Source organism: Biomphalaria glabrata, chromosome 6 (assembly GCF_947242115.1).
Source record: "Biomphalaria glabrata chromosome 6, xgBioGlab47.1, whole genome shotgun sequence".
Classification (NCBI taxonomy): Eukaryota; Metazoa; Mollusca; class Gastropoda; family Planorbidae; genus Biomphalaria; species Biomphalaria glabrata.
Genome location: NC_074716.1, coordinates 39,354,013 through 39,380,559, shown reverse-complemented (window position 1 = coordinate 39,380,559; position 26,547 = coordinate 39,354,013). Strand labels below are relative to the sequence as shown.

The window sequence follows — 26,547 nt, the reverse complement described above, 5'->3', positions numbered from 1 at the left end:
AACACTGGACCCAAAAAGCATGATTTCTTTTTACCTAGATCTAATGCAAATAAATAAACTTTTTTTTGGTCAATATCTCTTTGATGTGTTTTGGTGTAAAAAATAAAGTGTTAAATTGTAAATTGCGCAGAAAGTTTTGTCTTACCTCTTAGTAAATGCTTACTATGAATATGAAACAAAAATGACCTATTCAGTGTCATGGCTACTAGAGTTGTTTAAACAGACCAAAATTGCGGTGTTTGCTTACTGACATATTTTTAAATCCTTTCAAAATAATACATTGTTAGTTGGAGGCAGCATCACGTGACCCCACCCACACTTTTTTATTTATAAATTACTTTGAACACTTATTGATTAATACAAAATCTTCAAAATATCAAACTCATTTTTATTTTACACATAGCGCACACTTTTCTACATTTCTACCAAAACTCCATTGACTGTCCATTCATTGTACGGCCAATAAGGGGCATTAACATCCTCCTAAATCAAGTCATCGGAAAGCTTATGCTGCGTGACAAGACAATGCGATTGTCTCCCCCTGGCGGTCTTATCGATCGGTCTCCCTTGGGCAGAACCTATCGCTGTACCTTTATTGAGTAATAGCGATTGCTGCTTTCTTTTTATGTCTTCCACAGTACCTAAGTAGCATTGACTTCGATAGTAGACCAGTCTAGTAGTTAATATAGGAGACATACACATATGTCCCACTAGCTATAATAAGTCCATAAACCACCACGCATACAACAAGGGCATTAGTTGTAAATAGTTCATTGTTTATATTGTTAGTTTATATAATTGTGGAAATTTTCATTTCCACAATCGCAGAACTCTTCTCTTTCTTTTTTTACAAAGCTTGTATCATCTCTGTCTGTCTGGTACAAAGCTTGTACTCTTTATTTCTCCCACACCCTATCTCGTATAAAACTGACATTTTTCACAATTATTTCTTTTACCTGACAACACAAGAATCAATAAAAAATAAATTTACCAATTAGTTAATTAACTATTGGTAATTAATTATATTGTTTGGTATATCGAACAAGGGAAAGAAATTGTACTTGTCTGAAGTGATAGTATAAGCAGATTCTTCTCTAGTCATAAGTGTGGGCTCAAGACCCTGCTATAACACTATAGTTCGTCCATCGTGGTTCGATGTCGCAGTTATCTATGTAACTGTATAGTAGAATTATTTCTCTAATTGATAGTGCGGCGTTGATCACTATATTGATGACGTCATTACACTATTAATATTTTCTGTGTAGACTAGAGGACTGAGTTTTTGTTGCTTGTCACAACTTCTAGTGACGTAAATTTAGTGTGTGTGTGATTTGCGTCATTTATCGTCTAGTACAGTCTCTCCATTGTTTTGTACGTTGGTACAGATAGACGTGTTTTGAGAGCTCTTGAATTTCTCCTTGGTTTTTGTTATTGGATAGCCTTAACATTTGCCTTGGACATTTTCTTGTTGGATTATCTTGACCCCTGTTTAGGGTGAGTTTTATTTTTCATTGTATAGTTTTTCTTTTTGAATTCGTTCGTATTTGTAAGTCTATAATTAGACTAGATATAGATGATTAGAAGAATCCTTTTTTTATCTTCTATAGGGTTTTAGCGTCAAGACTAAGTTTTAGTCGTAGTCTCAGTTGAAGACTCTATTTCAAGTATTAGTGTCAAGTCTATATGTTAGACTCTGTGTCAAGTCTCAGTGTCAAGACTTGTTTATTCAGTCTCAGTTCTATATTGAGAGTACAACTTTAGGTCTACAGTCTACAGGACTGAGGTCTTTCTCTCAGTTGGTCGTCTGGTGTGCACGTTGATTTGTACATGAGTCTGAGGTTCAAGATTCCAGACTGCGGGTTGCAGTGGTCAGACCTGATGGTGTAGTGTCAACTATGAACTTCTACTTTTTGGAATTGTCGTCAGTGGACAGTAGCTGATCTAGAGGCTAGATCTACATATATTACCAGTTGTTGTTTTTGAGATTCAAGGACTATGTGATCCATTGAACTACTTATTATAGTTAAGGTAATATACTATGTGTTTCATAATTATATGAATGATCTTTATCTAAGGAAACTAACTGGATCATTGTAGATTACATATTATTACATATTGATATTTCATACTATTATTATCAGTCATCATGAATCAGTCATTTGTAAATATATCACAAGAATAAATTTTATTGTTATTTACATCATACACTTAGTTTATTAGTTTATCTACAACTATATGTGTATGATGTGTTTGTCAGGCTGAACTTGAGCCAAAATATTATAAGTTCAGAAAATAATAACAATAATACAAATTGAAATAATATTTAATATTAATAAATATTTGCATTGGAAATATATAATAATAATTTGATAAATACAAGAATACAAGAACCTGACAAGTATTTTGGGGGCTCGTCTAAACTGTTAAAGGAGTTATTTGAGGGATTATCTCAGTCATAATTTGTTATATTATTGACAGTTGAATATTTGCTAAATAAATTTCTGTACTTGTAAGAGTATATTTTCAGATTCTAGACACTTGTTTGTGTCACATTACTATTCATAACGGTACTATGTGATTGTACCTTATTACTCAGGAAAGGCATCGTATATATTTTTTGTGTGAGACTTTATTGGTGCCATTGTATCATATTGTTATTGCTAATATTGTATCTTATATATAATTTTTTTTTTTTAATTTATACTAATAAGATATAATTTTGTTACATGCCAAACTGATTGGTGGACCTAAATTGGAGCTGTGATCTGTTTGTTGGGATTCTCAAGTTGTCCTGGTGTATCTGGCTGTACCTTGTCATCACTACTCTATCTTCCTGGTGCTGAGGCAGATTCTATCTTCGCAGGAGAAAGCACAGCTAAGTGTATTTTTTTTTGGTTGCTAATAGTATATCTTGTGCTCTAATTAATTTTTCCGATTTGACCTGTTAAACTTATATTGTTTGGAAATTCTAAGGATGGAGACTAGGTTTTCTATAAATTCACAATTTATAGCGGATGGGCAGGCGTTGGGTTTTACAGGAGCTGACTTGCAGAACTATGTGAAAGAACAGAAGGAGGAATATGTCAAGGCAGAACAAGCAAGATTGGATAGGGAGGAACGGCTCAAGAAGGAACAAAGGGCGGAGGAGGAACGCATAAAGAAGGAGGAGCATGAACGATGGAAAGAAAGGGAAGTAGTGGAAGCTAAAAAGAGGCAGGAAGAATTGGAATTGGCTAGACTTCAGGAGAAAATTGTGGAGAAGGAGTTGCAGAAAGAAAGTAAATCTGAAAACAAAGAAGGAGAACCTAAGATCCAGGATAAACATAGACATATAATTGATAAGTTGGACAAGAGTTTTCAGAATATGAAGGAAGATGAGGATTTGATTGGTTTCTTGACTCTATTTGAGGCGGTGGCAACAAGATGTTGTATTGATAAGAAAAGTTGGGCTATGTTGTTATCGTACAAATTGACGTCGAAACTCAAGAATTTTATGCTGCAAGATGATCTGTTTAAGAAGGAAAATTATGATGAAGTAAAGGTTATGCTAATGAGACAGGCTGATATAAATGGAGAAACGTGTAGGAAGAAATTTCACCAAATTAGACCTAAAGAAAATGATTTCAGGGGATATGTAGCCGATTTGAAAAGGGCACTAGACAATTGGATGAAGATGGCGGAGGTAAAGGAGACCATAGAAGGCATGAAAAATATGATTGTGACAGACAGATTATTAGAGAGTGTTTCAGGGGAAGTGTATCGTCAACTTATCTTAAATAAAAGTGATAATGTAGAAGACATGCTACAAGTAATTGAAAGTTTTAAGACTGCAAGTTCAACAAAATCATTATGTAAAGAGGAAAATGTGTATGTAATGGGAGCTGCTGAAGCCACAAGTCAGAATTATGCTAGTGACAGGAAAGTCATAACTTGTTTTAGGTGCGGAAAAGTAGGTCACAGGTCAACGGAATGTTATGTGGGTGGAGCCGGAGTGAAACCAAAGCAGGTGACATATAATAAGGATGGACCAAGACATGTGTCAGGCACAAGGAATGTGTCATATGGAACTTACAGGAGGCAGTTTGATACTAGAGGAAGGAGAATGGATGGAGGGAATTGGAGAGGAGCTTACAATGATGTGAACCATGGTGGAGGAAATAACAGAAGGAATTATTCAGGTGTTGATTATACTAAGGAGAAAAACACAGACAAGTCAAAGAAAGTGCAAAACACAGGTACGCAGAGATGACTAAATTGTTCACGTAAAATTCAAAGTTGTTGTCATTCTAATCTGGCTGATGAAATAGAATATTTTACTCCATGTAGAAAAGAAACTATGTCTATTGTTGATCAGAAATTGAGGGAAAAGTCTGTAGGGAAATTACGTTTTGAAGAAGGATTATTAAATAATAAAATAGTGTCTATATTGCGTGATTCAGGATCTAGTGTTATTGGGGTAAGAAGTTCTTTAATTGAATGCAAAGACAAAATTCCAGGTAGCTACAAATTAAAATTGATTGATGGTACTATTAAGGAATATCCACTGGCATGTGTTGACATCAATTCAGACTATATCACAGGGAAATATATTGTAGCTTGTTTTGAAAATCCAGTAGCTGATCTAATAATAGGGAATGTACAAGATGAACAACATAATGAACATATTGGTGCTGCTGTTACAAGAGCAATGAAACAAAAAGAGAATGAGGCTGATATTATGAAACATTCCGAAGTTATTCAAGATTGTTATAAGTTATTTGGATCATGTGAAGATTTCTTGAGAGAACAAGTGAGTGATCCTACATTACAAGAATTATGAAATCGACAGAAGGAGAAGAGTGTGGATAATAAGACAAATGGAAGTGTTCGATTCAAGGTATTCGATAGATTATTGTATCGTGTATTCAAAGGTCAATTAGGTCAGGAAGAGAAACAACTCGTGGTTCCAGTGTCAAAAAGGGAAGTAATTTTGAAAACAGCACATGAAAGTATATTTGCAGGTCATTTGTCAGTTAGGAAAACAAAGTCAAGAATATACCAATATTTTTTTTGGCAAGGAGTTGATAAAGATGTTAAAGACTTTATTAGGAGTTGTGATATTTGTCAACGGTGTAGAATGCCACGAAGATGTGACAGAGTTGAACTTGGAAATATGAATATAGTAACAACACCATTTTACAAAGTGGCAATAGATATTGTTGGTCCGTTGGAGGTTACCGAGAACAAGAACAGATTTATTGTAACACTTGTTGACATTGCTACGAGATGGCCAGAGGCAATACCTTTAAGAAATATTACTACAGAAACTGTGATTGAGGCATTAAACACAATCTTCAGTAGAATTGGTATACCGCACGAGGTACTAAGTGATAACGGAAGTCAGTTCACTGCGGATTTATACAAGGAAGTGTGTAACTTCTACAATATTAAAATAGTGCACTCAACTATTTTTCACCCTTCGTCGAATGGGATGAATGAACGTTTCAATTCTTCATTGAAAAGTTTTCTAAGGAAGGTTACACAAGAGAGTCCAAAGGATTGGGATAGAAAGGTTAGCGCTGCACTTTTTGCTTATAGAGAGGTCCCAAATGAAACTACAGGGATATCGCCATTTCAAATGGTATATGGAAGACAGATGAGAGGACCATTGGCTATTCTGAAACAAGTATTTGTAAACAAAGAGGAGGAAGATGAATACAGGAATGTTTACTCATACTTAATGGATTTGAAGGAGAGGTTATTTCATGTGACATCAATTGCCAACAGAAATAGTGAGGTTAAAAAGCAAAAGTACAAAATTCAGTATGATAGATACTCTACATTGCGCAAGATTGATGAAGGTGATTGTGTATTGATACTTAAACCTCAAAGAGAAAACAAATTATCTGTATATTGGCAAGGACCATTTAAAGTTATAAGGAAGGTATCAAGATTCAATTTTCTAGTAAAGAAGGGAGATAAGTTGAAACTTTACCATATCAATAGATTGATGAAATATCATAGCAGAAGTAAAGATGATACAAGTGAAACTGTTATTAATATTGAACATGAGAACAGTATTTTGTCTGCTAATATGGTGTATGTTGTGGATGATGAGGAGGAATTTGATGAAGACTTGACAAATGAAGATATTTTACCAAGCATTCCGACATTAGAAATCAACAATAAGAAGCAGACGAATGAAGACATTCTATCTCAACCAAAGGTTAATCCAGATTTAAACAGTAATCAGAGATGTGAAATTATGAAGGTGCTGGAGGAATTCAAAGATATAATATCTGACATACCGGGTAAAGCAGATGTGGAAGAATTTAGGATTAAGTTGCTGGACACTAAGCCTATAGCATTAAAGCCATATACGGTACCAATAAATATGAAGGAGAAATTAAAAGAGGAAATTGATAGTATGTTGAAGTTGGGTATCATAGGACCCACAGATTCATCATATGCCGCTCCTGTTGTGGTTATTAAGAAACGTGATGGTACACTACGTCCATGCATTGACTACCGTAAGTTAAACAGTGTTACACAAATACCAGCTGAATTAATACCAGATCAAGAAGAGCTATTCAATAAACTCTACAGGGCTAAGTATTTTACTTTAGTTGATTTAACTAAAGGGTATTGGCAAATACCTATAAGTGAAGAATGTAAGGAGTACACAGCTTTTAGAGTTCTGGGGGAACACTACATGTTTCATTACTTACCATTTGGTTTAAGTGGTGCCCCTAACCATTAATAGAGTTTTAAAGAGTATTTTAAGAGATATTGAGAATGTATTGTTTTATTTTGATGACATCTGTATATTTAGCGAAAGTTGGGAGACTCATGTTAGAGATGTACAGAATGTTTTCGGTGTATTGAAAAGTCATGGATTTACTCTAAAACCATCTAAATTAGAGGTTGGCTTTACTAACATTAAATTTCTGGGACATAATGTAGGTCGGGGAGAAGTGAAACCAGATAGTAGAAATGTTCAGAAGATCCTGGAGTTTAAACCACCCAGTACCAAGAAGGAAGTAAGGTCATTAATTGGGTTGGTTAACTATTACTCCAAATTTATACCTTGTTATTCAGACTTGGTGTTTCCATTCACAGAGTTATTGAAGAAAGGGAAATCTGTGAGAATTGATTGGAGTAATGGGTGTATTGTGGCACTGAAGAGAATACAAACTTATTTGTGTGATTATCCTATTCTAAGATTGCCTGATCCTTCTCTTCCATTCTTTTTGCAGACAGATGCATCAGATAAAGGCATTTCAGGTATACTTAGTCAGATGAGAGATGGTGTGTTACATCCAGTGAAGTTTGTCAGTCGCAAGTTGTTGCCACGTGAACAGAAATACTCTATCCTTGAGCGGGAAGGACTGGCCATTGTATGGTCGATCAAAAAGCTAGATCGTTATTTGGCAGGAGTGAAGTTTCATCTCCAGACCGATAACAAGGCATTGTCATTCATAACAAATAGTAATTATTGTAACAAAAGAATAACTAGATGGTGTTTAGCACTTCAGGATTATTGTTTTGATTCTGTCCATTTGAAGGGAGAATTAAATGTTTTTGCTGATGTATGCTCAAGACTTGTATAATTTTTTTGATCCATTTGAGCAATCATGTACTTATGTTATATTAATTTTGATATTGATTAAATTTGATAATGTAACTATGTAACATGCAAACAGTTGTAACTTTAACTGTACAATTTTGAGATAAACATTATTTTGTCTATTGAAGTGTATAATGAAGATTTTTTATTGTTGAGGTATTCATTGATGATTATTGGTTGTTGAGGATTTCTCAGTTGTTTTTTCTCAGTGAGAGTTTGAGGTCTCTTTTTGTAATTCTTGGAAACGTATTTGCAGTATTGGTCTTGGTGAAGTTGATTTTCTGGAGAATTTTCTTGCAGTTTTTATGATAACTGGAATTTTTTTCAAAATTGCCAGTTCGTTGAGGAGGGGGAATGTCGCAGTTATCTATGTAACTGTATAGTAGAATTATTTCTCTAATTGATAGTGCGGCGTTGATCACTATATTGATGACGTCATTACACTATTAATATTTTCTGTGTAGACTAGAGGACTGAGTTTTTGTTGCTTGTCACAACTTCTAGTGACGTAAATTTAGTGTGTGTGTGATTTGCGTCATTTATCGTCTAGTACAGTCTCTCCATTGTTTTGTACGTTGGTACAGATAGACGTGTTTTGAGAGCTCTTGAATTTCTCCTTGGTTTTTGTTATTGGATAGCCTTAGCATTTGCCTTGGACATTTTCTTGTTGGATTATCTTGACCCCTGTTTAGGGTGAGTTTTATTTTTCATTGTATAGTTTTTCTTTTTGAATTCGTTCGTATTTGTAAGTCTATAATTAGACTAGATATAGATGATTAGAAGAATCCTTTTTTTATCTTCTATAGGGTTTTAGCGTCAAGACTAAGTTTTAGTCGTAGTCTCAGTTGAAGACTCTATTTCAAGTATTAGTGTCAAGTCTATATGTTAGACTCTGTGTCAAGTCTCAGTGTCAAGACTTGTTTATTCAGTCTCAGTTCTATATTGAGAGTACAACTTTAGGTCTACAGTCTACTCCTCATGTGGCTGGTGAGACCTATGTGAGCCCGGAATGTTCGGCTGCACACTGGGCAGGTTATTCCAGCTGGAGCTAGTGTCGTTTGTCTTGCTTTTCTTTTCTGGCGTTTTTCTTCTGCCTGCGTTGTTCTTTTTTCCTCAGCAACCTGTGCGCCAGTTTTCACAGCGTGACGCCATGATGCTCTGTCGTGTGCCTCTGTCTTCCAGGTGCCAGGGTCTATGCTGAACGCCTTCAGAGAAGCTTTGAGGGTGTCCCTGAAGCGCTTTCTTTGCCCACCTTGCGAGCGCTTTCCTTCGCTTAGTTGGCCATACAAGAGTCGTTTTGGGATGCGGTGGCCTTCCATTCTGTAGACGTGACCTGCCCATCGCAGCTGGGACTGCATCAGGATTGTGTGGATGCTTTGCAGACACGCTCTTCGAAGGACTTCTGTATCTGGTATTTTGTCTTGCCATTTGACATTTAGTATTTTTCTCAGACATGTCATGTGGAAGCGGTTTAGTCTCTTTGCATGTTTACTGTACACCCCTCTGTAGACCCCTAGCTTGGTGTTTGTGGTGATACCACGTCTGTTCCAGACATTTGTAGACAGTCTGCCATAGGATGCACTGGCCTTGGCGATACGCAGGTCGATTTCACTATCGATTTTTCCATTTCTGGAGAGTGTGCTGCCAAGATATGTGAATTTGTCCACTGCGTTTATATCCTGTCCATTTATAGTAATGCTTGGATCCGAGTAGGCTTTCCCAGGAGCAGGTAGATATAAGACTTCAGTCTTGTTCGTATTGATGGTAAGGCCAAAGTCTGAGCATGCTCTTGAGAAGTCACTGACGATGCTCTGCAGATCGTTTTCAGAGCAGGCATTTAGGGCACAGTCATCAGCAAGTAGCAAGTCTCTGATTACTGCTGCATTTGTTTTTGATTTTGCTTTAAGCCGCCTCGGGTTGAATATGCCACCATCAAATCTGTATGATATATTTATCCCGTTGTTTTCTCTATTTGTGAATGCATCTGTCAGCATAGCGGAGAACATGATACTGAACAGTGTAGGTGCTTGGACACAGCCTTGTTTTACCCCGTTTGATACTTCAAATGCTCTGATGGTTCTCCACTTTCTTGGACACGAGCCTTCATGCCATCATGTCTCACCATGGTTATGAATTTTTGTGGACAGCCATAATTTGACATGATCTTCCAGAGTCCTTCTCTGCTAACAGTGTCGAATGCCTTTGTTAAGTCGACATATATTGAGAACAGGTCAGCATTTTGTTCTTGGCATTTTTCCTGGAGCTGCCTTGCTGCAAAGATCATGTCAATGGTTCCACGCTCTTTTCTGAAGCCGCACTGGCTTTCTGGTAGTAGACCATATTCTATGTGTTGCATAAGCCGATTTAGTAGGATGCGTGCAAGGATTTTCCCAGCAATAGAGAGAAGAGATATTCCTCTGTGGTTGTCTCAGATCTGGCGGTTTCCTTTTCGCTTGTATAAATGAACAATTTTGGCATCTTTAAAGTCTTGTGGTATTGACTCTTTTTCCCACATAATTAAGAAGAGCTTATGAAGTCTTTCAATCAGGGCTAATCCACCTTTTTTGTAGACCTACAGACGTAAACACGAGAGCTCAAAGGACAAAGTAATCGAAACATGTTTTAAACTGATAGGTCTAGGTCTTAATGTACTTCTTGAATGTAGTGTAGCATGTTGTCTGTCTGAAATCAATGGGGAGTGAGTTCCAAACCTTTAGTCCGTGCACTGAAAAAGACCTTAGTGAACACAAACATGAAATAGAAACAATAGATATCTTATACAATCTTCCATGTTCATGGACTCTTTTGCTAGCAGAGTGGTTACCGTGTTAGCCTGAGATGTTTTAGCTCACAAGTTCGAATTCAGGTCGTTCTCTTTTTTTTTTAAATACATTTAAACAGAGGATCACTCAGATGCCCCGTTTCCCCCCCCCCCCTTTTTTTTTTTTCCAACTGGTCCAGATAAGTGATAGGATCATAGTTAAAAGCATGAAATTGCTAAATTGTTAAAAACAATATTTCTAATTGCACAGATTTATTATTGTTAGTCTAGACTCTAGACCTATTACAAATTTTATTACATGACTGATCCAAACTTATTGATACACATTTATATAACTTTGTTTTGTTGTTTGTTTGTTTTTTTGTTTCAAAGTATATTTTTTTTATTTTGCTTGTTTGTTTTTAGTCTAACTTAAATTGAATGGTAACTTCAAAGGGACAGAATCTGTGATAGTTCGTTCAGAGTTGTCCTATGGTATCAAACCAAAGAGAACAAAGGAACAGTGGGCGTCAGAGAGAAACATTCTCAACAGATTTCGATAATTTGGACAGAAAATCAATTGATGTGAATTGTGTATCGATTGTCCGTTATCCTGAAGATAGTCCAGGCGTACACATTCTCAGGAATTTATTTTTCCTTATGGTAGGAATAAAGAAAACAGCTAAATTAATAGCAGCCAAAGACAAACATAGCTACATGTTATAGAATTACTGGCTTTGCTATATTAATCGAGGTTCACGGATTGTAATTTCTTGCGAATTCTTGACCATATCTTTTGATCAAATAACATACATCTTTAATCGCAAAACAATCAGATAGATAAAATATTCTTTTGTTCGTGAAAAATTAAAAAAAAAATTAAAAGATTCAAAATATTTGATGTTACATTTTTATGTCATGATTCTATTCAGTTGTTTGCCGAATTTCGTACAGTCGCTGCTTTGTTTCGAAAGCCTGAGAGAATGATTTCATTTAGTTTTTGTTTTTTAAGATTCTCTCGTTTCTGCAGGGTGTGAACTCACGACAATCGTGACAAAAGTCGGAAGTGCTTACAACTCAAAGTAGCCAACCGGAAAAAAATAAAAAGCAAACAAAACTTGAGATGTCATGAGTTTAAAAACAAAACAAAAGACTCATTTTTACTTTCTATCCGACTTATTGAGTTTGTTACAGCGACAGTCAGCGACACCGTTAATCAAACTATTTGAGACAAAACGTGAGAGACGCAAGGAGACTTTGTTGCCACTTCTCACTTTTCATGAGTTTATCTCAATTTAAATTTAAGCACAAACATTTGTTTAACTGTTTCAGAACTGTGTGGGATAAAGAAATAAATCTGAAACTATTTCAGCATTGAAAGTAAAAGTCTGAATATTCGACACTATGATTAATGAAGAAATAGGCCTTCTAGGGGCTGAAATTTAATGAAAAAAAAATTTTTTCCTAATTCTGAAACTAATTTACTCCTTTCTATTAAGCATGTACTATGAATACAAAGATGTTTAAAAATACTTTTCTACTTTATGAAGCTGATTGTTTCCTTTCTGTCACCACCTTAAAGTTGGTGCCATACAGTAGATACCCTATGTTGATATTATGAGTGTAATTCAGAACTTATGTCTAGGACGGTGAACTCTGTTAACCTTGAGCTTTGCAGTTACTTTATAGCAGTCAGTAAGAATAATCAGTAATAATCCTTTATAGAAATATAGCAATAACTTATTGACTAATACAAATCTCAACTGCTTAAAAATAAGTCTAAAGTTACTGCTATAATAACGTTCTCAAGTGACTACTTTCAATGGCTGCCCCTTACTGACTTTTCTGACTGCTAAGCTCAAGGTTAAACGTGTTCACCTTCCTAAACATGATTTCTGAAGTCCACTCATAAAGTATCTACTGTGTGACATCAACTTTGAGGTGCTGACACTTTCCTATCTCATTTGATTGATTCCTTATAAAGCTTTATTATTGCTAGGAGTATTCTCGCTCAAGCCGTGTGATGTAATGTGTCCAAAAGTTTATTTTTCTTTGACGTCATTAGAAATGATTTCATTGATTAAAATATTTCAGAAAATTTATATCTGTCAAACCAAAGTTTTCACTGAGTGGATAATTAGTTAGTGATTTTCCCTAAAGATTTACATAAACTGTAAAATTTTTAGGAAATTCGTTGCACAAACTTATCCCTTCATACTTTTTTTTAACTCATAGTAGCAACTGAAAAAATGATCAAGAGTTAATTAAGTTCCAAAATTCTGTCGTCTATGTTGTCTTTTATTTTTTCAGGGAATGAAAATGAACACTCCCTAATGACGTCAGGAAAAGTTTGGCAGCGTTGCAGGGAAAAAAACATTAATCTTTTTTTTTCACTTGGTGTTACAAACATTAATGTTAATTAATAATTATGAATGTGACTCTTTGTTGAGTTATTTACCTGATAGTATTGTAATTTTATAAAGACATAATACATTTCAGGTAAGAACTTTGAGTCCCTCGTTCACGTTAATATACACAACGGAACAAATGTTTAACCTTAATACTTCTGTTATAATCTAGTTAGCAGGGCTAACAGTCAGCGCAGAGACAATAGCCTTGCTATTCATTCCACAAGTGTTTAAGATATGAACTGTCCTGTCTCAGCTAATAGCGTTAGATAAAAACCGATCAGCTCCGGCTGCTACTAATTACTTGAGACTGATTGAACATGTTTCTGCTATCAAACGAAAATGCCAAATAGTTGAGTATTAGGAAAAAACTAAAGTTAAAAAAATGTCTTATTTGTAAAATAGAAGAAATAGTTGGCATCTGTCAGTAGGTTACCTCTGTCAGTAGGTTACCTCTGTCAGTAGGTTACCTCTGTCAGTAGGTTACCTCTGTCAGTAGTTGGCCTCTGTCAGTAGGTTACCTCTGTCAGTAGGTTACCTCTGTCAGTAGGTTACCTCTGTCAGTAGTTGGCCTCTGTCAGTAGGTTACCTCTGTCAGTAGTTGGCCTCTGTCAGTAGGTTACCTCTGTCAGTAGTTGGCCTCTGTCAGTAGGTTACCTCTGTCAGTATGTTACCTCTGTCAGTAGGTTACCTCTGTCAGTAGTTGGCCTCTGTCAGTCGGTTACCTCTGTCAGTAGTTGGCCTCTGTCAGTAGGTTACCTCTGTCAGTAGTTGGCCTCTGACAGTAGGTTACCTCTGTCAGTAGTTGGCCTCTGTCAGTAGGTTACCTCTGTCAGTAGTTGGCCTCTGTCAGTAGGTTACCTCTGTCAGTAGTTGGCCTCTGTCAGTAGGTTACCTCTGTCAGTAGTTGGCCTCTGTCAAGAGTTTAAATATGTAAAGAGTTTAAATATGTCAATAGTTAACCACTTAATAGTTTATATCTGTCAATAGTTAACTTCTGTCAAAAGTTTACCTCAGTCACCTGTGTCATTAGTTTACGTTAGCAAGTCATCTTTCGGCCTTGTTACTTCATTGAACTCTTTGATCAAAGGGAAGGATTTACCTAAATGCCTGAAACAAGAGCTGGCTTCTCACCCACCCGTCTGTCCTGAGGTTCCCCATCAACTAGATGATCATTTAATCACATCAGTTATCGTGAGATACAACTCATTGAGCCACATCTGGGTTCCTCCTTCCCAGTGAGGCCGAAGGTCAAGCTCACAAGGCATTCTAACCAGAGCTATAAGAAAATTTTTATGTTTTAATCGCACATGTCAAGTTACTATTCCTTAGCAACATCTCAATGCCCCATATTAAAATATTAACAAATATTCTTGGACTCAAACCCTGAAACCCTACGCTTCTAGTCTAACAGCTAAGATCTCTTCTATATGACAAAACACAATGCATACATTTTGATGATAATTGTTGTGCTAGTAGCTTTATTTTTGTTTCAATAGATATATTTCAATCTCTACGTTTTAGTGCATTAAGTTTCCAACGATTTATTTTAGCCATTCAATTATTTAACTGGAAAAAATATTTTTTAAAAATAACACTAACCCGTTTCCAAAGTCATGAACAATGCAGTAAGTATCATAATGATTAGGTTCTCCTCACTACCACAGATCTGTGTACATTTGAGTTTATACTCTAGCTCAAGTAAAGCTTAGATCGGGAGTGGTAAATGTGAATAATACATTGTTATTAGTATACAAGTATTATTAAACTAAAAGCCTAAGTCAGTACTAGAGTAGTTCACTTAAAAGGGTCCGCTGACAGTTTTTCAGCTGGTAAAAACAATCCGATTAGTTGATTCGTTTAGTCGCACACAGTAGTAACTCAGCTAATAACGAGCTGTATATATTTGTACGATAAATTTTCGTGTTATTTTAAATTTAAGACAAGCAATAGAAAAAACATTATTTTCTTTAAATAAAGCCTATCTAAGGGAAGGCACCGCTTATTACTGCCATTTATCTGAAAATTATGGGTTTTATCTCTCTTTCTGCTGTATTTTTTTTTTTTTGAATTAATTAGTACTAAATGATTAACTAATTGGTTAATTTTTGGAATGATTCGTGTATTGTTATCGACTATGAATAATTATGCAAAATTTCAACTTGATCGAAAAAAGGAAGTGCGAGAAAAAATGTGTCAAAACGTAATAAGAGGACTAAATCCATATATATATATATATATAGATATATAGATATATAGATATAGATATTAGATATTAGATAGAGATACATATACTTTTCTCATTATTAGCATTAATTCCCCTTATTTTGAATTCAAACAATATAATTAATCACCAACATCTAATTAACTAATAGTTTTTTTTATTTAATCATGTCTTGTCAGGTTTAATTAATAATTGTGCAAAGTTTTCACTTGATCCGAGAATGGGAAATGGGGAAAAAAAAATCATGTTCAAACTTTTTACCACACATCAAACAAACAGGCAGACGGACAGACAGAGTGAGTTAATATAAGCTTTGTAAACAGGACAGACTGACTTCCTCGCTTACAAACACCCTCACACCTACATGCATACAGGAACATAAGCACTTAGACATACCACGTGACAGACGAGTCTACATTTCTATGTTATCATTAAGACGACTGTGTCAATCACAGACAATCAGGACATGGCAGAGTGAGAGGGGGGGGGGGAGGTTACAACACTTGCGACCATTATGAGTATTTTATCAAATGAGGTAAAAGGACATGTACTTGTAAAATAACTTATGATCGTTGCATACACATGTGTTAGCGCGTGTCTGCGTGTGCTAAGTTTTACTGGACTAGATTGTGTTTGTAGGCAATCAGTTTCAGTCACCAACGCGTTTTTAGTTATATGTAAGCAGTATCAGTCAACAATGTGTTTTTAAAGCAGGCAGTAGCAGTCAACAATGTGTTTTTAAAGCAAGCTGTATCAGTCAACAATGTGTTTTTAAAGCAAGCAGTATCAGTCAACAATGTGTTTTTAAAGCAGGCAGTAGCAGTCAAAAAAATGTGTTTGTAGGCAAGCTGTATCAGTCAGCAATATGTGTTTGTAGGCAAGCTCACTCCAAGCTGTATCAGTCAGCAATATGTAGTTGTAGGCAAGAGGTATCAGTCAAAAATATGTGTTTGTGGGCAAGAAGTCAACAACCTAAGTTAGCCAATTTGCACTTTTAAATTTATCATTGAAAATGTTTTCCTTTCCATCATTATTATTGTTATGTCAGAAACGAACGAGTATTCATTCTCTGTCGCTCCCAGGGTCGAGATTCGTTAAAGGGAAACATAATTCATTGTAGTCTCTTTACCAGTTCTTACTTGGAAATTTCCTAGTGATTTGGCAGGTCTGCAGCAGTACCGCCTTCTGGCAAGCAAAGAGAATCTTCTTATGAATGTTAAGGGCCTTGAAGGTATCTCTGAGGTCAGTAGTAATTATCCCCCGGTTGATGTAACAAGGGGGTATATTTTTATTTTAGATATAAACGCCTAATCCCCAAACTTAGGTTCCCATATCTTATATGTTTTTCCATTTCAGTTTTCCTTATATTAAGGGATAGTGGTACGGCGATGCCAATGATGGTAGCGGGTTTTTTCTTTTTGTCAATAAAGTGCAGATCAGGGCGATTTAAATCCACAGTTTTGTCAGTAAAAATAGATGTATCCCAGTATAGTAATTGATCGGTTAGTGTGAAAAAAAAACTTCAATAAACAATATATAATACTTAGAGAATTATCTTTCTATTCTCTGTAAAAAGCCATTTCAAAATTAATTATAAGAAGACAGAACACTTAATTCTCGTACAATAGATAACTCATTCGATGCTGAATCTAAAAGAATTTCGGAGTAAATACAACAGAAACCTTCTGGCTATCGGTATCCAGGGAATACAAACAAATGAGTTTTTACTTTGTACGTCAACGTTTTGGCTGTCCAAAAGGAAGAACTCTTCAATACTGTGAAAAGACGAAAGTTAAGCTGGTCCGGTCTGTAAGACACGACTTATTGTGAACAATTTCTCTAAAGGTACAGTAGCTGTAGCACAAAGAAAGACAATCTCTCTGGACAACGTGAAAGAATGGGCCGGACTTTCTCTTGATATTCTGCTGACCGGAAGGAGTGGAGGAATTTGGTTTTCCGAACTGTCACAGTACCCTTAAGACATAAGCCAAGGGACAGATGATGATGTTGAAGATGATGTTGATATGATAATGATGATTACATACATCGCTACGTTATTTCTCCAAACAATAAATATCACTCTATCAATATTTGTAGAATCTCTAGACATTTGGGACCATAGGTTAAGTAGAACTGCTATAAATTGTAGAACGCCATAAATCAGGTATGCACTGTAATGGGTTATAAAAGAAATATATGAACTTATGAACTCTATGTGTTTATTGACTAAACGTATTTTTGTGGCAGGTATAAATCTGATGTAAATCATAAACAGTCCCGTCCCTTTTTAAAAGGAGTATGGAAGTATTCAGTAGTTGGTGAGCATATTGATCATCTATACTTGCAGTTTAAGAAGCAAACATAAAGTTATTAATGCATAGAATAACAAAAAGCATCTTAAAGCAAATAACTGTTGTCTGTAGATAATGAAATTTTGTCACAGAGAGAGAGAACACTTTTTATAGCCTACCCGTACAATTATATAAACTAAATGGAAAAGAACACATTTTATTTACTAGTGTTTACCAAATGTTTAAGTTAAGGTTTAATATTGAACCAGTCTGGCACCATGTTTTTGTAGCCATTGTTGTTTTTACAAAGCTTATATCAACTTACTCTGTCTGTCTGTGTTGGTTCATCATTCAAAATGGAAGATCTACAGATTATGTTGAATCCGTTCTAAGCTGACCAATACCAAACTAAAACTAGTTGATAACAAAATTTTAAGAATTCAGTGAATACTTTTAGAAAGAGTACTATTTTAGTTAACTTTTCCTCTTTCTAGAGTGACCAGTGGTTCATGAGAACAGAGTGACCTGAAAGGTAAGTACCTGTCTCTCAAAAAAAGATTGCTTTTACGGTTTAGTAGACACACACACACACATACACACATACATAGACATACACATAATAATTTCTTTCCCAGATATTCGAGATTCAGAAAACTGGAGCATATCACATTTTAATCACAAAACGACTTGCAAATTAATTTTGTAAATAAAACGAAAGCGTTCGGAGGCAACACTTAGCACTAGCATCTAGTCATCAATTTTACAAGCCGAAAAGTTGTTACAGTCAGATTTTTCAATAGCTCTTCAATTTTTCAATATATAATTAAAGATAAGATAAGATAAGATAATTTTATTGATCCAATCAAATGGAAATTCAGTTTGACTATACTTGACATCAGCGTAAACACTGTACAATAACAGAAACACATACACATTCACAACCATCGCTTTATGAATTTGACTTCTATGTACTTCTCGATGACGACAGCTGATCTTGTAACACTCTGACCGAAAGTGGGATAAAGGAGTTTTTAAATCTTTCTGTTTTAGTCCTAAAATGTTTGTTTGTTTGTAAAATGTTTTACATGTTTCGGATGTTCCTTCAGAGTTGAAGATAATTACTTCCTAGTCCAAACCTCCCGCAGGACGACGGGGGATGGGAGCGGGCAGGGTTTGAACCCTGGACCATCGATAAATCTGAACCACAGTCCAGCGCGCAAACCGCACGACCAGGCAGCCATCCAGTCCTAATGGAAAGGAGACGACCACTTCGTTCAGATCTAATATAACAGTGGTTTAATGGGTGCAGGTTGTCTTTAAGAATCGAGATTGTTTTGGAAAGGCATCTTTCATGAAAAAGCTCTTTAAGAGATAGTAGCAAACCACTCAAGAAATTCTATAAACGTAGCCAAGGGTATTTTGAGTTTAAATCCCCCTACAGAGACTTTTGAGGTTAAAAACCCCCTTCTTCAATATTATTCGAAAAGCAAACTGCAGTCACCAAATTCTATGAGCGTAGCTAAAGGGGTTTTGAGTTTCTTTGTTTTTTTAATCTATAGAGATTTTTTTATAGTTTAAAACCCCCAGCAGATGTTTTTGACGATAAAACTTTTCGATATAAAGTCTAAAGCAAACTACAGTCACCAAATTCCATAAGCGTAGACAAGAGGGGTTACAAATTTCTGCCAGTCGCTCGGCTCCATTTATAAAGTGCAGTGAATGCGGATTCGGTTTTTGAACTAAATTTTTTTTAATAGCACGATAATGCACTGTAGATACCTCAGAATATGTATTGTTATGACTCTACATTGCACGTTGTCATGAGGTGTGAGACTGCGCACCAGGAGACACGGGACAGAGACAGGAAATAAGTGTGGAAGTCAAAAGATGGCTGATGTAAACAAGTGTTGTTATTATTCGAATGTGTAATTGTTATCCGACTATTAGTCTATTATTAAATTGCTGTTTTTACCTATTACTTTCGTTGAGGTTCTTTGGGCTCGCTGTAGGCAGAGTTACAGCAATTGGTGTCAGAAGTGGGATTCTCAACGAAAGTGGGAACAAGGTCTTTGTACACGACCGTTACAACATTTTTTTCTCGGATAACCCAACGTAAGTTTTGGTAGGCCAACGTAAGAAAGATACGGGATGGCGTCAACGAAAACACTTGGTCAGCTTTCATTGATAGAACTTACACGAGAACTCAGATGCAGAGAGCTGAAGGTAAGCGGCAACAAAGAGGCGCTCACGGAGCGTCTGAAGCAAAGCATCATAGATGATGAACAGGATCCGGACACCTATTTATTTGAAATAGAACCCGATACGGCGGAGATTTGGAAATCGATGAAAGAGCATATAAAGGAAGATCTGAAATTGGTGAAGGATGAACTTAAAAATGAATTAGGTAATAAACTTGGCTCTATAGAATCCGTTGTGTTTGGATTGAGAAAGGATATGGACGATTACAAACAACAATTAAGAGATGAGATAACTGAGCTCCGGTCGCGGATGGTAGACGATGTTGATTCTAAAATTCAACAATTACGAAATGAAATGAAGGCGGAGCTGCAAAAGAAACAAGATGCGGGTGCCACTGTGACTGAAATGACGGGGAAGATTAAACCACCGGTGTTTGACGGCTCTGTGTCTTGGTCGGTGTATCGATTACAATACGAGGCGGCGGCGCAAATCAACAGATGGGATACCCAAGCAGAGAAAGCAACTGGTCTTATGTTGGCACTCAGAGGAAAGGCAGCCGAATTGTTACAGACTATGACGGATCGGACAGACTTCGATGCCATGGTCAAAACAATGGAACTACGATACGGAAATGAACACCTGCAGGAAGTTTTCAGGATGCAATTAAAGAATCGACAACAGAAGAGCGGAGAGACATTACAGGAATTAGCAGCAGACGTAGAACGTCTCGCCCGTCTTGCCTACCCATCGGCAACACAGGAACTTTTGGATGTTCTGATCACAGATGCTTTCATAGATGGAATGCGAGATTCGGAACTTAAGAAGGCCGTTCGAATAAGCGGAAAACGGAAAATCAACGAAGCCCTCATCTAAATTGTAAGTTAATGCAAGGGCCAATTTCGACATCCAGTCCCCCCTGAAAATAACTGTGAATAAAACTAAACTTTGACAAAAGTAAGTTAAAACCAAAATATATCAAAGATTTGTATTTTAACATTCTACTTACAAGTTGAGTAATGAAAGCATAAAACAAAATTTAAAAATCTTACTTTGTTTTCTTCTAGTTTATCCAATCCAGCATTTTAAACATCCTAGTGAAAAATTTAAAAGCAGGCCGTTAAAAGACAAGAGTGCGAATGAACATGAAAACACTGGCATTAAAAAAAAAAACCCGTGTTCAAAGCCAGACCCATGAATACTTTCTTCTGTGTGCCTCATTCATTCCAGTTAGTTTGTCGGTGGCCATAAAATGAAGATATTAGCACTCTCTGTTCCTGGAACTATTCTTCAACACTCCTAGCGCGCGAGATCTGCCGAGTGTCGTCACAATTTATGTAACAAATTGTCAGTAAACTGAAGCGCTAGGGGAAAAAAATCAGAATGTCAAGTGCTAGGCAATAATTTCTTTCCCTCAGCTCTCGTCTGCTAAAGTCTGATTTTCAAGGGCCATAACTTTTTATGTAATGTCTGTCGGCTTTTATATAACATAAGATATCCACACTATCCTCTATACGCAGTGATAGAAATCAAACGGTGTCTTGTTCGACAAGACTTTTTTTTTTCTTCGCGCAGACGAACTTATTTTCATTTTGGCAACATTGATTTTTGGTCACAAAGGTTGGTGACTTTCGATGATAGGTAATATATTTTTGTCGGTGGCCTATGAGTGCGCCGCTCCTCTGTTCTTTTGGACTAGTTACAACTAATATACATGATCCCTTTAATTCCCGACATAGTGCCGATAAGTCAATCGTCCTGACCAATGAATGTATTCAACTCGTATGCAAGACATTGAATTGGAGATAAAGGAACAAATCTTCGTCATTGTACTCTCAGCACAACAATAGTGTGACTGTGGATGTCTAGATTTACACACAGGTTAAAATAGAAAAGCCGAAGTAGACACGAAATTCGAAAACGGCTCTAACGATTTTCTAGAAAATTTGACAGTTTGACAGTCTTTTTGGAAAAGAATTACTAGCTAATTGGCCACATTGGGAAAACTCGGGATTGACCGTTATACTTTTTCAAAATATAATAAAAATTAAATTAAAATTTGGTCTGGATGTCTAGAAAATCTATATCTTGAATATACTTGCGCCATCGGGTCTTCTCGCATGGATTCATTAGAGGACTAGAATGAAATAAATAAATACATATTGAGCATCGTTTTCTAAGTCTGAATGTATAGGCCTGTCATTGGAATTGTAGATATCCTGAGTAGGTGCATTAATACATTCGATTAACCAGGAACTATCTTCTTCCTAGAGAAGGAATTGTCTTTCCAACAATGTTTTCGTGTACGTGTTAACGAGATATGCCATCGATTTGTTTCTGTTCTAATGAGTTGTTTGTGAAGTGCTATTCTTTCTGTTTATTGATGTTTAGAAGATCATCAGAGTTGTTGTTTTTTTTTATTCTGTACGTTTCATTTGTTCCTCCAGATTTGAAGATTATTGCATCCTAGCCCAAACATCTCATCAGGAATGGGGGGGGGGCTACAGGCAGAGTTTGAACTCGGAACCATTGAAACGACAGTCTAGGGAGCATAAAACTAGACCAGGCAGCCAACAAGCTACAATTACTCTACTTTTTAGTCAATTTAAAAAAATACGGTAATTTTATTTTCTTATAGTTTATAATTATAATGTAAGTAAGGTTTCCAAGACACAAATGTAGATATTGTAAAGTGAGGGGTAAGATGCAAATTCAGTTCTGTCTAAAAACAACCATATTTGACTGTCTCCTGAATGACATACCAAATATATAGACATAGACTGTAGCAGTTCTGTTAGTAGTTATATAACTGTACACTTACCCTGACAACTTCCTGTTTTAGTATTGAATTATAGATATATATATATTTACAATAGTAGCTAGAATGTTGCCACTGTTATAGGTTGTATAACAAGGCTGTTTAATAAGATAAGATATATATATATATTTCGAACAACTTCAACCCTGGATTAGCAAACTTTGAGCTAAGTAACTAATATTTTTTTTAAAGCAAGTTATCCCTTACAGACATTGCAATGAAGTAAAGGTCTCAGTAACGTGACAATATAGGTTTGTTTTTCTTGGTTTTTTTTTTATTTTAAATAAGAGCCAACAATAACTACAATGAAGTTACTGGACTCACAGACACATTGAAGAAAGCGTCAAGACATTATCAAAGTGATCTAACAAACACAGACATGCAGACGTGAAGACACTGCCATAATGAAAAAGACAGAGGAAAGACTCTTGGTCAGGTATTGTAAGTGGTTCCCGTAGCCACTTATGCTCCATTGAAAGTTAACGTTATTATATCGATTACAGTAAACAAAATCAATATTGTCTTTCTTTTTTGATAAAATCAACATAACATCGATTTCTTTTATTTTTCTTGTCAGTATGTCAGCTATGTAATGTTGTCAACTCCTTTTAATTTCATTTCGCATAATTGCTAAGTTTAAAGTTCAACTCTGTGCAATATTTTACACAAACCCGTGCTACAAATTGTATTTTTCTTGAATTAAAAATGACAATCTGCTTATTTGCATAGTCCGTTTAATATAATAGGAAGAAGCTACCCGCCAGCTATGCTGTAAAACTCTGTCCCTTTGCACTAAAACACTTAATTCTCCTGTTTCTTTTCGCTTGATCTTTCTTTAATCCGTGACACCATACAAAAAGAAACGAATCATACACACTTGATTAACTTCTTTGAACAAACAATTTGGTGTGCACGGTGATTCTAACATGGGAAAATATTCTTTTATTGAATGGAAAAAAGTGGATTTCTAAAGACTTAACAACTCTTGATTCACACTACCTTGTTAGGGTGTAGCTATCTTGTCTATGGAACGATCTTTTCATTTCTGTACTTCTGGGTACTTTCTACTAGAACTAAGTTGTGTGTTAACTTCAGAGCAAACGCTGGTGCTGTCATAAGTATTACAAAGATTACCAACCAATTGATTTGCAATCACGCCTGACCCGGAAGAGGAAGTATCAGTAGGTATTTGCAATTGTTTTTGAACAATTTGCACCCTAGATCCAAACAAACCTTTTCCTTAATGAGCTCAAGTTTCACGTCTGTAAATCATTACACACACACACACATACATATATATATATGGGTGTGTCAAAATCTGTAGCTGGGGCTGCAGAGACAGGGGATCAAGCTAAAATTTTGCACAATTATTCATTGGCATAGACAAGACCTGATTTTTTTTTTAATTAACAAAATATTCAATTAATCCATGGTAATTTTTTTTTTGACACAGATACGGTTAAATATGTACGGGTTAGTCCCTTTACATAATTAAACATCTGCCCCATCTGCATCAAGTTGAACCTCTTCTTTAATTAATGTACCTAACAAAACACGAATCAATTAATATAAAAACAACATTTATTACTAATTAATTATTTTGTTTGAGATCAAAAAGGGAAATAACTTCTACAATTTTTAGAGTAATAAAATGTAAGTGTGGAGTTTATTAAGTTTTTGCTTGTTTCAGTTTCTTAACATTTCGCAGGTGTCTCTGTAAACCTTCTGTCTAAATACTCCACAGACATTGGTAATATTCTTAAAACGAATGCCTACATGGCTATTTATAAGTACTTGTATATTATTCTGACACTATCCTAGTCATTGTCAACATTACAAATGCACAATAAGACGCATTCAAGAAGGAGAAAAAAAATCTATTCACAATTACATCATTTTAATTTTTTTAATGATTGAATGAATAGACAAGAGAAATGTATGAACGAAAGTAACTACTGTATACGAAATAATTAAACATTTCAATTTATAATATCCCTTTAATCGAACAATCATGTACTTGTATAATGTATCATAAAAATAATCATTTGATTATGTTATCACAGGTTCAATATCTACAATATATATGTACTGAAATTCTTCTCCAGGTCTCTGGTAAACCACCATCAGCATCATGAACAATAATCCAGGTATTCATCAATACCTGCCTGAGGAGGATACTTATGATCCGCTGGCTAGACAAGATCTCGAATGAGGAACTGTGGCAAAGAAGAAAGCATCTATCTATGTATCTATCTGTGTGTCTGTGGTGTGTGTGTGTGTCGCCAAAGGGAAAAAACGCTTTTTAAAAGCTTGTAAAACAATAATCATAAATCTGTTACGGCTAAGTTAGGAACCGCTACCCTACATATCTCAATATCACTTTTATTGCGTGTTAGCCTCCCCTGGAATGCCACATCATTATGAATTTGAAAGTCTTTTCTAGCCAACTAGTGTAGTCAAACTAAACTTAAAGACATAGTTAGGGACATGAAACGCGCATTAAATAATTTGTTGTAGTTGTTGTTTGTGAAAATAACGGGAAATGAAAAGAAACAAAAAAGTCAAACCCAAACCAAAACAAAAAGATTGGAGGCGCGGTGGCTGGGTGGTAAGGCGTCTGGTTTCCGAACCGGGTGTCCCGGGTTTGAAAACCGTTACTGAATAGATTTCATTTTTATCCCGAATTCCAGCCAAACTCAGAGAATGGTTCTAGCAGATAATGATTTAAGATGATGTCAATGAAAGACTACAGAATTTGTACCCCGTATCCATGACAACGTAACCTCAACATTTGAAAAAAATTGATCCAGTTTTATGATGTCAGGTGAACTGTCAAAAAAATGGAAAAATATTTGTTTCATTATCACTCAATATTACAATAGGTTCGTTTTGTATTTTTGGAGACATGTAAGTATTTGGTCTGAAACTAAACTTAGTTCGGAGCAAATGCGCTCTCTGGAGTGGATTGAATGTGGATAGTAATTTCACAAACCCTTAGAAATTACCTAGACTTTGTCTTAGAGTCTAAGGCATTTATTTATAAGCTCTAGATCTAGATGTAACCAGCGTACTGAAGAATGGAGTATCAAAAAAGTGCCCCAGAAGAAAGTGGGTGTGTAAAAGTGCATTGTCTTCAGAGATTTCCACAAATCTGGTCAACTTAAGTTTAATTTAAGAAAAAATATAGGAAATTAACAAAAGTAGCAAAGTAAATTAATTTCTAATAAACATTTCAAATTCAGTAGTTTGTCTTTGTTCAGGTATGTACAATGCGTTGATTTTATTGAGAAAATTTATCCTTAGTTTGATGCTCCTCACCACTTGATGACAAGTGCGGCCCACACCACTCACACATGGCTAACTACGCCACTGCCGTGGCCAACATGAAAGAACGCAGAGCTAACGAAAGGCCCATATATTTATTATGCATTAGAACAGTGATTCCAAAAGTGGTCTCAGCTAAGCAGGTCGAGTCTTACATTTTAATTTCTGTTGATGGAATTAATTGATACACATAGGATTTGTACCTGAGTTAGTCCTTTGAATTTCAATACTGATATTGGAATGAATTTTTAAATTTGTAAATGATGTTAAATATTTCAATAGTGTCTTTGCGAAACATTGCCGAATACAACAAGAAATGCAAATAATAAAGAGCTGATCATTTGAAATTTGGCTTCATTCCTATCTTCATTGACTATGTGTCTATTCTATGGCCTCCTTCAGTCGCGAAGCGACTATGGATCATCTCATGGAAATGATATGAATGCCCGGGCATTAACTGTGGTCGGAAAGATGTGTCTATTATGCAACAAAGTAAAGACGCTATGAAACCATCTAAGCTGGAGGATCATTTGAGATAATGATAATAATTGCAATGTATTTGATTTCGAAGATTAAGGATGAGTGCAGTTTTTCATTTGACTACGCAAGCCCAGTTGTGACCTATATATTTTTCAGCTTCTTGTGCAAACAAAGCCGTTGTACGCCGCCGGTCTATTTAAGTTTTATTTTCGTCTTCTATTCAAATGTTCAGCGTCAGGTTTGAGGAGACTTTGAATACGGTCAAACTTTGATGGATAATCTATCCATATGATGATTATGATATAGGAAAAACGGATGCAACATTACAAGAACTTTTTGGATTAAGTACAAATGAAGAACTTAAAGTACAATGAAAAAAAATAGATATCAGCTCTGAGACTTATCAGAATATCATCACCGAGAAGTTTTAATATTAAAA

General features: G+C 35.7%; 2 protein-coding genes across 2 annotated transcripts in view; one reads left to right on the top strand and one right to left on the bottom strand.

Annotated features, from left to right (window-relative positions):
• LOC106056456 (uncharacterized) overlaps nt 1–20,988 on the bottom strand; it is a 32,366-nt gene extending 11,378 nt beyond the window's left edge. Inside the window, exon 1 of the mRNA XM_013213221.2 lies at nt 20,539–20,988. The gene's annotated coding sequence lies outside the window, so the exon portion shown is untranslated. The remainder of the gene's footprint in view (nt 1–20,538) is intronic.
• On the top strand, nt 2,975–7,373 carry LOC129926805 (golgin subfamily A member 6-like protein 22). Its single transcript, XM_056032971.1, has 2 exons — nt 2,975–4,235; nt 7,236–7,373. The coding sequence occupies exons 1-2, from the start codon at nt 2,975–2,977 to the stop codon at nt 7,250–7,252; spliced, it is 1,278 nt and encodes a 425-aa protein (XP_055888946.1). The 3' UTR covers nt 7,253–7,373.
• Nucleotides 20,989–26,547: the final 5,559 nt, after the last annotated feature.

Bases quoted from the DNA above. Each gene is read 5' to 3' on its own strand.
- LOC129926805 (XM_056032971.1), top strand. From the start codon at position 2,975: ATGGAGACTAGGTTTTCTATAAATTCACAATTTATAGCGGATGGGCAG.